Genomic DNA, 13,876 nt, shown 5'->3' with positions numbered 1-13,876 from the left:
CAAATTCTAAGATTATTTGATCATAGGGATTAGCTCTTTATGATGAAAACCCAAAAGAGAACACAATTTGCTACTGTAATAAAGGTCACAGTTAACATACACCTTTGGGTTATAGTTGGACGTAACATTTTGTTGCTGCTGTTAAAGCAAAATGGATCATCTGACAAACACGTTAGAGTGAGATATTGGGGACCTAGAAAATAAATTGTTCCAGGAATTTCAGTGAAATGTGGTAAAACAGACAGTGAAGGGCATAAAAAGTGTGTTGTGTTAAAAAAAATAGGAACCGTGATAGCATGGCATTTCTAGTTAAATGATGAATACTTCAGGGCTTTTGGAAATCGCATATTCAGATACTTATTTGTAACCTTGTTTATGGAAATACTTTCAATTTGCAGGAAGCTATTCCTGTTTCACTGAGGACAAAACTAGCCAGGAGCTGCCCTCACATGAGAAAAGGAGAGGCAACTGCTTCAAGCAGCGGAAACACAGAGGCAGCACATTCCATTGTATATATTTATTTTCCCTTTGTTTCTTATAGAGATCTCCTCTCACCCCTTCTTCCTTGGTAGGGAAGGAGGTGCCAATTTGTGGTCTGCCTCAGGTGCCAAAACGTCTTGGGCTGGCCCTCTTTGGCTGTGGCCTAAAATGGCTGGAAGCAGCCTGGCGATATTAAGCCCTTTGTGGCAGAAGCTGACCTTTAATACTGTGCAGCTTAACCTGCAGTTGCCAGCGCTCACTGGGAAAATCGAAAACAAGGTTCTGTTGACCCAATTCCCACCCACATCTTCTCCAATCTGGCTTCAGACAAACCAACCATCAATAAATCCCTCTAAACACACTTTCTGGTGCCTCTCAGCCTGAGATCCAAAACATTTATTTGGAAGCAAGTCCTGTTGATTTCAGGGCAACTTGATTCAAAATAAGTAGTACAAGGGACGTCAAGTAAGTGGGTAAGTTTAGGTTTCACCAGCATAGTGGGTCGGATAATGCATCCTCTGTTACTACTTGCAATGCACCCTGCAGATGTTTTGTTTGTTGTAATGCCAAAGTTTTCCAAACTTTGCATGTTTTGTATTAGTCCTGTAGAGATGGTCAAATCCAGCCCATCACCACCCACGTGCTAGGTGCTTGACAACTTTCCCCTACTTTGCGTGGTTCTTTGCTTTCCTGTGCAAGCAGAAAACTTAGTACTGTATATCAAATCTGTTGTGGGTCGCCAAACATAGCTGTTGGACTGGATTTGTTGGGGGTCAGATGTGGCACAGAGCTGTTCTCTAAATACAGAGTACTGTATAGGTCCATTTAAATACATAATTTGCCTTCCTTTGTACATCCTATGATTTTGGACCAATTTATTGAATGTTATCAAGTGGTTTAGGATCACAGGTCACTTTACCAGGTGCCAGCTGTTAAAACTGTATTCCCTATTAATTTCAAACACACACAGAGAGAGAGGAAGAGAGACAGACAGACACTGGATGAGTTCAAAAGGATGTCTGTTCAGTCCTACAATTATAAATTTTCAGTAAGCATCATTAGTCTATAGTTTTGCCCTTATTATCTTGAGTCACACTTACAAGAAAAAGCAACTAAAATGTTATATTGTTTGCAAATAAATCAATGTTTTCTAAGCCAAGGTTCTGTATTCAAGAACTCTGCAGCAAGGTGAAGCTTTACATTTAGCCGCACAATTGTTCTTTTAAATTACTTTAGATTCCCCAAGGCTCCAAAGCACAATCATAATGAAATATTTGCAATAAAATGAAAACAAAAACAAAAAAACCAGGTGTTATCATTATGGAAAAGCATTGAAAGCACCAAGATTTTTCAAAAGAAGTGAACCACAAAGTCATGTAGTTTGTGCAAGATTTCATGCATTTGGGGTTGGGGTTAAAATAATAATTTACAGAATTCTCAAAATATTCACCAGCCTTCATGGCCATAGCAGGATACAGTCTGGAGTTTAGAAACTAACATTCATGCACCTGAAATATGAATTCTACACTCAACACATTTTGCTTAAAAAAAATAGTGTTCTACATCAGACTCTTGAGAAATTTTAATTATGGAATTGTGTTTTTTATTCTAAATAATATTTTATTCAGGGGCAGGGAGTTATTAAAGGATGGTCTGTGGTAATTCCTATTTAGGAGAATCCATGAAAATTGAATTTCTAAAATGGCTACTTTTCACTAGATGCAAAGCAAAATACAGAATTAGTTAGGGGCCCATATCTTGCAAATGAATGAAATCAGTGTCCTCTCAGACTAAATGGTTATCCAAATCTCATGGTTCTTGGAAGTGTGAGGCTTGTGCCTCTAGGGGGCACAAACATTTGCCAGAGAGTTTCCCAAGTGCTGGATAGGAGGAACCTGAGAAGTAACAGGCTAGGAATCTGCAAATACAGAAAGCTGTTGTGTGCCACAACCTGTAGACTTTGCAGGGCTGGAGCTGCGCCAGCTTTAAGGCGGTGCAAATGGTTCCCCCGCACAGAGCACCAAGCCAAGAGGGCACAAATCTTAAGAAGATCCATAATCAAGAAGATCCACTTGGAGGCACTAAATTTTGGCCCTGCACAGGCCTTGCCATATTACAAAATATTACCAAAGTCCACCTTTGGCTGGCTATGTCTTTCTCATAAGTTTTTGTTTCACTCCTGGAGCCCCTTAAGTTGTGCGGCAGCTCCCTACTCATTCCCATTCCTATGTGGTTTTTCTGCGCCATTTTTGTTATGAGTTGCATACCTACGCAAGAACAAGTCTGTATGGACTTCTGGGTTTGGTACTATGCTAGAATTTGTCTCTCATTTTGCAACCATAATAGATAGAAAATGCTTGTGGGTAGGGGGGGATATGAATCCAGGGACAGCTGCCTATTTTGTATAACGGAGTAGCAGCCAGTTACAGACTTTGAAGCTCCCCCTACACTCCACAGGCTGTATTTTTGGAGCTCTTTAAGTGTGTTGTCTGTGAACTGCATTTGGCATTAGGGCCCTCCTTCCCAGAGGCCCAGAGATTTCACTATGTGCAAAGGTTATCATGCTGTAAAAAGCATTTGGGTGGTATTCAAAATTAGTTAAACTCAATATTTTTCATTGTTATTTATTTATTAAATTTGCATACCACCCTTTTCCCGACAATCACAGGATGGTTCACAACATAAAAATACAAAATGAGAACACAAAATGCATAATAAAAACAAACCAATAAACCCCCACCCACCCACAAAGACCTTTAGAAGTCCATAGAATGTTAATCAGCCCAAGGCCTGGTTATAGAGAAAGATTTTCACTTGGCGCCTGTCAGGGATGCAGCGGGAGCGCAGGGAGGGGAGGAGATGGAGAGCGAGGGGGAGCAATCCGAGGGCAGTGTAGGAGAAGATGACAGTAGCCCGAGAGATTCCATGAGCCTCTCCAGCGAATCGGAAGATTCACAGAAGGGGGCGCCGATGGCCAGGGCAAGGGGGGCCCCAAGGGGGACACCCCAGAAGCAAGGGGCCAGCGGGGACTCCCAGAGCAGCAGTTGGAAATCAGGGCCAGCTTCCCCACCAGAGCATAGTGGGGGGGAAGGGTCCCAGGTATCAGGGCCAGCGTATTCACCACCAGCGAGAGAAGATGAGTCAGGGTTGACCACGCCTCCGTCGGAGAGCGAGGGAACGGTCGAGAGGAAGGTTACCGGCTGGGCGCGCGCGCCAAGTTCAAATGTACAGGCGAGCGGCACAGCAGGTAGCCCAGATAGGGAACCAGGTCCTAAAGCCCGCCGGAAGGAGGGGCAAGAATCAGGGGGGTCAGCGTCAGAAGAGTCCAGAAAGGATGAAACCCCAGCGGGCAGGAGGGCCCAGAGGAGGAAGGAGCTAAGGAAGAGGTGGAGCAAGGCTAGAGTCTTAAACTGGTGTCAGGGGGGCGGAGACTCAGACGGGACTTCGCCGGTCTAGGCTTTAAGATGTAGAGTTGCACGCTGCGGCTTTGAAATGGAAACTGAACTTCAATAAAGACTTTTGTACATAACTACAGCCGGGCGTTGGTCCTTTGTGAGCTGGGACCTAGGGGCGGCTCTGACAGCGCCTAAAGTTAATGTAATGCAGGTGCCGGGTGAGCCTTCCTGGGGAGAGCATTCCACAAATGGGGAGCCACTGCAGAGAAGGCCTGTTTTCGTGTTGTCAAACTGGACCTCTCAAGGAGGCACACGATGAAGAGTCTCCGATGAGGATCTCAGGTAGGTTCATATGGAGAGAGGTGGTCCTTGAGCTATAGCGGTCCTGAGCTGTTTAAGGCTTTATATGTAGGTCAAAACCAGCACTTTGAATTGGGCCCAGAAGCTAATTGGCAGCTAGTGCAGTTGGGCCAGGAACTCAAACTGCCTTTCGCTGATGAGCAACCTGGCCTTGAATTCTGTACCAGATGAAGTTTCTGAACTGCTTTCAGAGGCAGCCCCACACATAACACATTGCAGTAATCTAACCTAGAGGTTACCACAGCATAGATGACATAGGTTAGGCCATCCCTTTCTAGGAGTGCAGCTAGGCCACCAGCCAAAGGCATTCTGTGCCAATGAAGCAATCTTAGCCTCAAGTGACAGCAAAGGACCCAGAAGTATCCCTAAGCTACATACCCGCTCCTTCAGAGGGCATGTAACCCCATGAAGAGCAAGCAACCTCACAGCCATCTGGTTTAGCAAACCGCCCACTAAGAGTGTTTCAGTCTTAGCTGGATTGAGCTTCAGTTTATTGGTTCTCATCCAGTCCATTACCAAGGCAAAACAATGGTCCAGTACATCCACTGCTACACCTGCAGGTATGTGTCATCAGCATACTGCTGATAGTGCACTGTAAAACGCTGGATAACCCCACTCAGAAGTTTTGTGTAGATGTTAAACAGCATAGGAGATTGTACCCTGAGGAACCACACATTGAAGATTCCACAGGGCCAATGAGCACTCCCCAAGCATCACCCTCTGGAAAAGACCATCCAAGACCAGAACCACCACAAAGCGGTGCCACCCACTCCTAGCTTGGACAGTTGCCCCAGAAGGATATCATGTCCAATGGTATCGAAAGCCAATTGACAAGGACACATTTTCCCTGTCTCTCTTCCAACAGTGGTTCCTTGCTTCCATCATACAAGGTGGCCAAAGCAGTTTCTGTGCCTAAACCAGACCTAAACCCTGATTGAAAGGGATCTAGAAAATCATTTTCCTCCAAGAGCTCCTGGATCTGGTACAGACCAACCCCTTCCTGCTTACCCATCCAGATCTGTAACACAGACCAGATCAGCCTCCTCATCCACAATCAAATCATGGTTGAGAGAGGTGTTATTCAAAGCTGGTTTGGCATTCAACAATAGCAGCCGCAGACCCAAAGGCTGGCTGAAAGGACAACCACAATTTCCCAGGTTTGAAGGAGGGCTGGCACATGGCACAGTCACTAACTGCCTGTGCCGTGTGCCCCTTACCAGGAGACCTGCTGAAATGGATGTATTCACAGAGTATGCAATTTATACATTACTATTTACTGCTGTAATAAAGATGGAGCCATTTCCTTTCTGGGCAAGGTGATCAGGAGGTTAGTAGTTGACCGGCTGCAGATATGCCTGGAGGAAGCAGGCCCAATATATGCCCATTTCAGTCTTGTTTCAGACCCAGTTTTTGCACTGAAACAGTCTTGATTGCCCTAAAGGGACTGTACCCCTATTCATTTTGCTTGATCTCTCAATGGCTTTTGACACCATTGACCATGGTGTCCTTCTGGAATGCCTCAGAAGCATGAGTTGGAGGCACCATATTATGGTGGTTTCACCCCTATTGGCAGAGACTATTGCTCAGCCTCACGGCTTTTGATCTGTGGGGTGCTGAAAGGGGCTATGCTGTCTCCTGCACTATTTAACATCTTTATGACATGGTTTGGAGCTGTCATCTATGAATCTGGAGCATCCCTAGTCTGCCATTACTAACCTCTCAAGAGGTTTCCATGGCTATGAGTGCTTATGCTCTGCTTAGCTGTTCCAGCACTGGATAGCCTGACCTCAGTTGTCCATGCTCTGGTGACCTCCTGCCTGAACTACAGTAATGAACTATACATGGGGCTGCACCTGAACATCATCTGAGGCTGCAGCTAGTGCAGAATGGCTGCTAGGTTGGATGGGACCATGCATCACCAGTCCTGAAAGCAGTTCTTAGGCTGTCAGAGCTACTAGGCTCAATTCAAGGTGCTAGTACTAGCACAAAACTCTGAACAGTGCCCAAAAGAGCACCTCCTCAAGCAACAACCATACAGGGCCCTGTGGGGTGTGAAACACAGAGCAATCAAATATAACATTCTTAGAGTGGACATAAAAAGGGGATGTCTGGACCAGCCAGTCGGAACTTCCTGTTTCCTCCTGGGCTGGGACAAACTTCCTCTACATGTGACCAGAGGTGGGCGTGTCCTCACCTGTGCAGGTAAAAAAATAGCACAGGGGAGGCAGCCATCTCTCTCTGACTCCATTCCTCGAAGAAGCAACATCTCCTTAGCCTGAGATGCTCTCTTGGCTTCCAGCCAAGAGAGGACAAAGGAACTATCTCCTTATGGGATAGATTCCACGTGTATATATTTTGTAACTTAAGTCTGCCTTCTGGGGTCCATCTGTGAACAGAATGTGAGTAAACTCTTTTATACTTTTATACAAGACTGTCGTGTCCATTCTTTTAAAGAGGGAATAAAGGGGAATTACCAGGAAACTTATTTTAAAGGCTTAAAAAAGCCTGGCAAAGACGTTATCCGCTATGTAAGTTTAAAAGGGGAATGTTACTCTGCTAAATTGTAGAACTTAATAACAAAAGTTGGGAAGGATATAATTAAACAATATATTCTCTCCTGAGTCCCTGAACATTCCCACAGGCCCTATGATCAGCAGGAGGGGTACTGTTGGTGCTGCTGCTACCCAGTTAGCCTTAACCTATGAAGTAACCTTGGTGGTTTCTTGTTTGTGGAATGCCGTCCCTGGTGAGATGCATCTGTCTCTCTCATTATGAACGTTCAGGAGGAACTTAAAAACATTCCTGTTCACCCAGGCATTTGACAGCTGAAAGGTACTGTTCCTGGAAGCCTTATAACTACAAGCTGTGAATGTGATTGTTTTAAAATGCTTTTAGACGTTTCAAAATGTTGTTGGATGTTATTGTTTTTAATGTTTGAATATGTTTGAATTTTATTTTTCATTGTATTAAGATGTATTAAGTTTGCTGCCATGGGCTCCTTATTGAGGAAGTGTGGGATAGAAAATAACAAGTTGTTTCTTGGGTGCCTAATATTTGTTCTTACATAATATAGAACCATCATTCACACATATATTTTGTGGTTTTTGAAATGCCTGCTTGGAAAAGGGGACTCATTTTTGTAACTGTTCAATTAGCTTGGCTTCCAGAACATCTCACCATAGTCTCTATATTACGCAAATGCTTATACTTGGAGAGTGGTATCAACAGTTAGTGTTTTCAAAATAAAGTGACACATTTGCGATTATTTCAGTCTGAGCTTTCAGCTTGCCGAATGCCTTTGAAACAACAGTTATTTACATATCCTTCCACCATGCTCATGAAACAAAATGTAGTGCAGGCCCAACTCATATGATCTTCTCTTCTCTTGATGGGGAAGAAATAAACACTTTGTTTAAGCACCTGTGTTACAACACTGTATGCAAATAGTGGAAATATGACATGTGCTCTTCCCTCCACCATGGAAAATAACATTGGCTGGGTAAGCATGCAGATAAACCCTAATTAGTCCATCCAAACATGGTCTCTCATTAAATCCCTTCTAATTTATGGGGTATTAAAAGTGCAAAGCCAAGGCATCTGGTAGAGGGTGGCTGGTAGACCTGCAGGCCTCCAGAGGTTGTTAGACTCCATCAGCCCCAGCCAATATGGCCAATGGCCAAGGATAATGGAATTTGGGGGCTTGTTCTATAAGGTCTAAAGTAACATAACCAGGAGAAGAATTTGGTTTGCTTGTATCACAGTGATTGGTGAGTGCATAGTAGGTTTAGCATGCTCACATGTTTATCCGCATTGTATGAATGTGGATGCTGGGAGGCAAAAAGCCAGAGGTTTTTCACAATGCTGCAGAGAGCCTCTGGCTTGCAGGCTTCCCCCTCCTTCTTCCTTTTCCTTCATAGCTGGGAGGTGGAATTTGAAAGCTTTCACTTCTCTTTGTTTTTTTAATTAACTGCAGCTCATCATTTTGTCCAAACCCCGCAAAACATGGTTTAAATAAGCCAACTTCAAAACATGGGTTATGGATGTTATCATGTATTTGATTATGAGAAGAGAGTTCTGACATGATATGTAATCAAACTGGCTTAAAAAAAAGATGTTACATTTCCTGGATTGCCGTGTATAATTACTGTACATGGAAAAATAATTCTAGACAATACTCAAGACAATTTTATGTTGTTTAGTTACCCCCAAATAAGTTAAACACTCTGCTGAATGGTAAATCAGCATAGTTATGTCAAAAGATGGATTTCCTCCTCCCCATCCACTTTCAAGCATGCTTTCAAGCATGCTTTGGGGTAAATCTGATGTTCACATTAGGGTTCGCGGAACACTAGAACATAATTTTGTGAATGTTGCAATGGGCAGAGTTAATTCTATTTTCACATCTCATTATATTGATGTCCCACAATGCACACATTGCCCTGATTTAGATAACCTGAACCCAGCAGAAGGCTGCATGATTGCTGGGATGCTGAATTCTCACTGTTCAGAGAAAGAGGGAATGGGCGTGCCTGGCCTCAAATTAGATCTAAAATGTTTCACACAGGAGTCAGGATGCTTCTCAGTACTAATCAGTGAGGGAAGTAAAAGAGGGGTGCCAAGACTGTGCATGCAGTTGAATGTGCCAGGGACACATACGTCACAGAAGTGATTCATTTGTCACCTGCAATTCTCATGTATATACCTGTACAGTACTAAGAAGCACAAACCAGTGTATTCAGAATGTATGCTTATTTTGATGCTTACATTTGGTTGTTAGAACCATTTCAAACATACAGGCACTTGCATTTCAAAAATCTAACTCGCCAACTTGCGTGTAATGTTTCCCTGTGTAGATACGATTTTGACACGGGGTTGCTTTGAGAAAAAATGATCCCTCATGTGCCTTCTGAGGTGGAATCTGTGGGTGCCTGTATGCATGAATGAATGGACTAGCTGTAAGATTATTAGCTGGAGAGCAAGAGATTCAATGAGTCTTACTCTGTGCATAATAATAATAATTGGTAAAATATATCTGAATTATCTATTCACTTTGAATTCTCTAAGCAATGCTGTGAAGATGCAATTAATAAATCCTATTGCATCTAATGGCACCCCACAGCTTCATAAATGTATAAACATTAACATGAGCAGCCTGGTCCTCATTTCCAGCACAGCTCTGCAAGCAAACACAGCGATTTATCTTTCATTGAGAACACTTTTATTCACAAGGCAAAAACCAGAGTTAGACTTTTAGGTTGTGGGCAAGGCACTCACAATGTGAGCAAATGTTATTCTGCTCACAGAACTAATTTAATGCTTGTGATACAAAAACACTAAATCAGCCTTGAAGAATGGGTTCACGCATGTCTACTAGCATTCACCAGACATGATTACAACCCAAGCCTTAAAACCAATATAATTCTGCAGGTCCTAGGAACAAACTTAATTCTTGGGACTTTTTTTGTGAACTAGATAAACCTTTTGCTGGTTTATCTCTTTTATTTTCTATTTTATTTTCACCCATTTAAAAAAATATTATAGTTTAAGAGCTGCAAGGTGGCTTTCATTTCAGTAATAAAATAAGGAGTCTTCTATTTGAGTGAGAGTCAATCCCCAGTACTTAAACATTCATGCTGAAAGTAAACACAGCAATGTACAGCACTAGGTCAGAAATAACATCTCTTGATTACAAATTCAGGATCTTATTGGGAAACTGTACACTGAGCCAAAACTCACTTCTTCCTTTCCATGTGTTTCAGCATCTGGCAGTGAGTGGGAAACAGATGTAGGATATCTGATACTGCAGTAATGTGACTAGACTCAATACATTTGCAGTGCTCCATCCTTCTGATAGACTCTAGTCAGTCAGGTGGACTGTTGTCTGTTTTTATCAGCACCATTTCTCGAAGCATGCTGGACACTGGAGAATGTCTCTTTGCAATTGTGGGGCACTAACGCCTCTTCAGTAGTGTCCTCTTTGGAAGGTCTCCATGTCTCTCAATGTGGCATATGTACACATTTCCAGACAAATATGCTGTATTTTCAAACAGAAAGAGAAGAAATAAAAGTTACAGCAAGTTGATAGATTTTAAAAGTAATTTCAATGTATATTTAAAGTTGTTATGCTTGGCTTTTTGCTAGTTCAACATGACTGCTTGTCTTTCAAGCATCTGAGTGTCGGGGTAATTGCCAGCAGGCAGGGCGGGCGACCAGGCAACGACATTATATGTGCCAGCCCATTACTCTTATCTGTGTGCCGCTCCTCAATCTTATTTCCCGATGAGATTCTGTGACTCATGTCCAGAGACACTGAGCACACATTAGCAGAGAAACAACATCAGCAGAAGCTAGGCTCTGGGGTGTGAGTACTAAGCTACTTTATTTATATACAAAATCAGGACAAAGGAAAACATGGCTCCTCTCCTTCTTGTTCTCAGAGAGAAGAGAGAACACAAAAGCAATACAGAATAGAACTTCCGTTCACAAGACTCCAGCAATCAGTGCTGGATGTAAAACACAGACATGTGATTAAAACATTCCCACACGTCTGCACAGCGAGGGAATGGAATACAAACACTGAGTCCCTTTTTAGAAAAAGCAGAAAATAATTTGCTTTTATCTGTTTTTTTTCTAGCATTTAGATAAAGATTTACATACCTGCTGTCATCTCCGCCAGCACTAACAACATATCTGTCCCCACTTGTAAAACGAATATTAGTCACGTGGGCTGAGTGACCTAAAAATCGTTTATGCTTTGCCTTTGAAATAAAACAAAATCTACATGTAATTTTCATTATTTTTAAAACGAGCCCCTAATCCCACAGTATGCATATGTAGAATTATTTTTAATCTATCTCGCCCACAACCTGCTGCTACCATCTACATTACTGCCACACTATCCCAATCTCTCCTGACCCTTTAGAAACAGAAGTGTGGTTCAGCGGCTGGATCGATTTAAAGTTTGCACTGATCCAGCTGCTGAACCACACTTCTGTTTCTATGTAGAGAACTGCAGAACAGTGATACTGCAGTTGCACATGCATTCTTTCATTTGTTCTCTCAGTGTTGTGCTCCTCCACTGGGGAACAGCACTCTGGGGCTAGGTTGAGTCCAGTCTGCTACTCAACTGTCTACAAAGGGCTGCAACTGCTACTTGTTGCAGGCAGCACCTGGGCATGCAAATCCGCTTGCATCTTAGAAGGTGGGACAGCAGTGCAGGCCGGCGCTGCCTTGCCCAATGTTTCCCGATGAGGGGCTGCTTCTGCTGGGGGAATATCAGATGACTGGGAACCAAAATGGCTCTCTGACGGCCAGGAAGACTACCTGCCAAATTAGCCAATGGCCATGTCAGACCTCTTACATCTGGAATCAATAAAGTTGTGGCCTTGAGTCTTGACTGGTTTCTTTACTGGGTCAGGTTGGCAGGGTTGCAGCACCTGGGCACGCAGCAGCTACTTGCAACAGGTTAGTGGCAAGTTGTATGAATGGGGTCAGGAATGTCCCATTGACTCAAACCACCAAGCAAGCAATGATACTTGTATCTTTCATTTTCAATCTTCAAAGGACTCCAGAGGTCCTGTTGAAGAAAACTAGGTGGTAAAGAAAAATATCCTGCAATTTTCCTTCTCCAATTTTACAGTGGTTCACCTTAGTAAAGGAGCTCTCATAATCTTCAATCAAAAGGTTCTTACAAATTTTTCTGGACAAGGGAAGTCGAACAGCTTGACCATGCCAAAGTCATCGCCTGTTACAAGGCTGATTCCCGAGTGAGAAACACAGGCACAATTTACATCGGCTTTCTCAGCATGCCTGGACCAGATTCCAACAACTTCATCTCCTAAAATGCTGAAGCAAAAGGTAGAAAATGGAGCCATTTAAAGAAACATATTTTGATCTAGAGGACTGATGTTAATTTATTTACTTATTTAAAGTGTTTACATAGATCATTTATTCTATTAAGAGTACAGGATGGTGCACAGCAATTATGTCACAGCACAAATAGTGTCAGAAAAACTACTTATACATCCATAAAACAGGAATTGCATAAATTTGGGCAGGAAATGATGTGGCATATTTTAAGAAAGCTTCAGTATGTCTGGATTTACCTGGTCCAACTGGCCCATGTTATTCTATCAATCACAGTTTGATCCAGGAGCTGTTTTCCTGAAGGCACTTCATAAACTTGCCTTTTGTAAGACCCAGTAGAGACCTATAAGAATTAGTATAGAGTGATACAATTGCAGATATTCTGATGATATTTTTGTCTTGAAATACGTTTCTGCTAAGGAACAAATAGGTCAACATATCAAGAGATACTAATCAATATAATTTTCAAAATCAACAGTAAAACTGTTGGTGTATGTACCTGATCCTATGCTATCCTGTCAACCATCCTATTCTTATTCGGCTTTGGTTTTCACTTGAGCCTTGTCATGGTAACAATACTTAACAGAATATTCTAGGAATATAAAAAGTAGTGCATTTCTACAACACAACACAAAAGCTGAATTGTCTTTAAACTGGTTCAGACATAATGACAGCTTCTAAGTGAATAACTTGGAGCCACTCTCAAGCTTACAGTGGCACCATTCATGAGAACCAGCACCTTTGCATGGAGGTTGCAAATGTGGGTGCTGGCTATTGGCATGATAACAATGGCTTGAAAAAGGGTTTACTAATTACACAGATCCTGGTGGCCTGGTAGACACATAGAGGCACTGGTGCTCACAAACAGAAGCTTTGCTTAACTGCGCTTCTATTTTGCAAGCCTATTTGCAGCACTGCGCCTTCCCAATGTGCTCTTTGTTATGTCTGAGCCTGTGTAACACATGAAACAAATAGGAGTTTTTAATTCCTGGACATAAACTAAACATCAGTTCCAAGATGTATTTCTACTTACATGTGAGAGACGATAAACAGAGTAAGATATTGGAAATAGTTATTATTAATTAAATATTTATACTGCCCTTCATCCAAAGATCACAGGGAAGTTTACAATATAAAAACAAAAAAAATTAGTAACAAACAAATTAGTAACAAACCTTAGTAACAAACAAATTAGTAACAAACCTTAGTAACAAACAAATTAATAAATTAATAAAAAAATACAGTAAAAGCTCCCAGTTATATTTACCTGAAGATAACAGCTATCTGCTGAAAAATCCATTTGAATTACAAAACTAGGAATGTCTTTGCAGTAGCTAGCTCGGTTAAGAGTAGGCCCCAATGTCAGGTCATAAAAATCCACTGCATTTTCACTGGAACCCACTGCTAAATAATGAGAATCTGGACTGAACCTATGTAGATAAACAGGTTAAATGAGTTCTTGCTGGTGACATTGTATTAAACAAATCTCAAAATATTTTTTTCATTTACTTTTTATGCCAGATATTTTGTAAAATGATTGTGGTATAAAATGGAGCAAAGATTTAAAGCATATGCTATATAAATATGAAATAAAAGACATTTCAATGCTGCAGTTCTACGTACATACATTTATCTTGGAGTAAGCCTCACTGAACACAGATTTACTTCTAAGTAACAATGTCATCAAACCATGCCTTTCTCATAGTATATATCAAGTGGAGTATTTCCCCCCCCCCTTTAATCACTAACTGAACCTCTCCAAATCAAACTTGGTC

General features: G+C 42.0%; 1 protein-coding gene across 9 annotated transcripts in view; it reads right to left on the bottom strand.

Annotated features, from left to right (window-relative positions):
- Nucleotides 1-9,436: 9,436 nt before the first annotated feature.
- EML5 (EMAP like 5) overlaps nt 9,437-13,876 on the bottom strand; it is an 86,760-nt gene continuing 82,320 nt past the window's right edge. For 8 of the 9 annotated variants that reach the window (XM_081857748.1, XM_081857747.1, XM_081857750.1 and 5 more), the window contains 5 exons: nt 13,369-13,531; nt 12,341-12,444; nt 11,927-12,080; nt 10,893-10,993; nt 9,437-10,269 (listed from right to left, as the gene is read on the bottom strand). In XM_081857748.1, the coding sequence (XP_081713874.1) occupies nt 10,233-10,269; nt 10,893-10,993; nt 11,927-12,080; nt 12,341-12,444; nt 13,369-13,531 (559 nt within the window). In that variant the 3' untranslated portion in view covers nt 9,437-10,232. Of the gene's footprint in view, nt 10,270-10,892; nt 10,994-11,882; nt 12,081-12,340; nt 12,445-13,368; nt 13,532-13,876 lie in introns of those variants that run through there. The other variant, XM_081857752.1, reaches the window with a different exon arrangement.

The sequence above is a fragment of the Podarcis erhardii genome, assembly GCF_964252035.2.
Source record: "Podarcis erhardii genome assembly, chromosome: 1".
Taxonomy (NCBI): Eukaryota; Metazoa; Chordata; class Lepidosauria; order Squamata; family Lacertidae; genus Podarcis; species Podarcis erhardii.
Note: the sequence above shows the minus strand (reverse complement) of the source record. Positions and strands in the feature narration are given on the sequence as shown.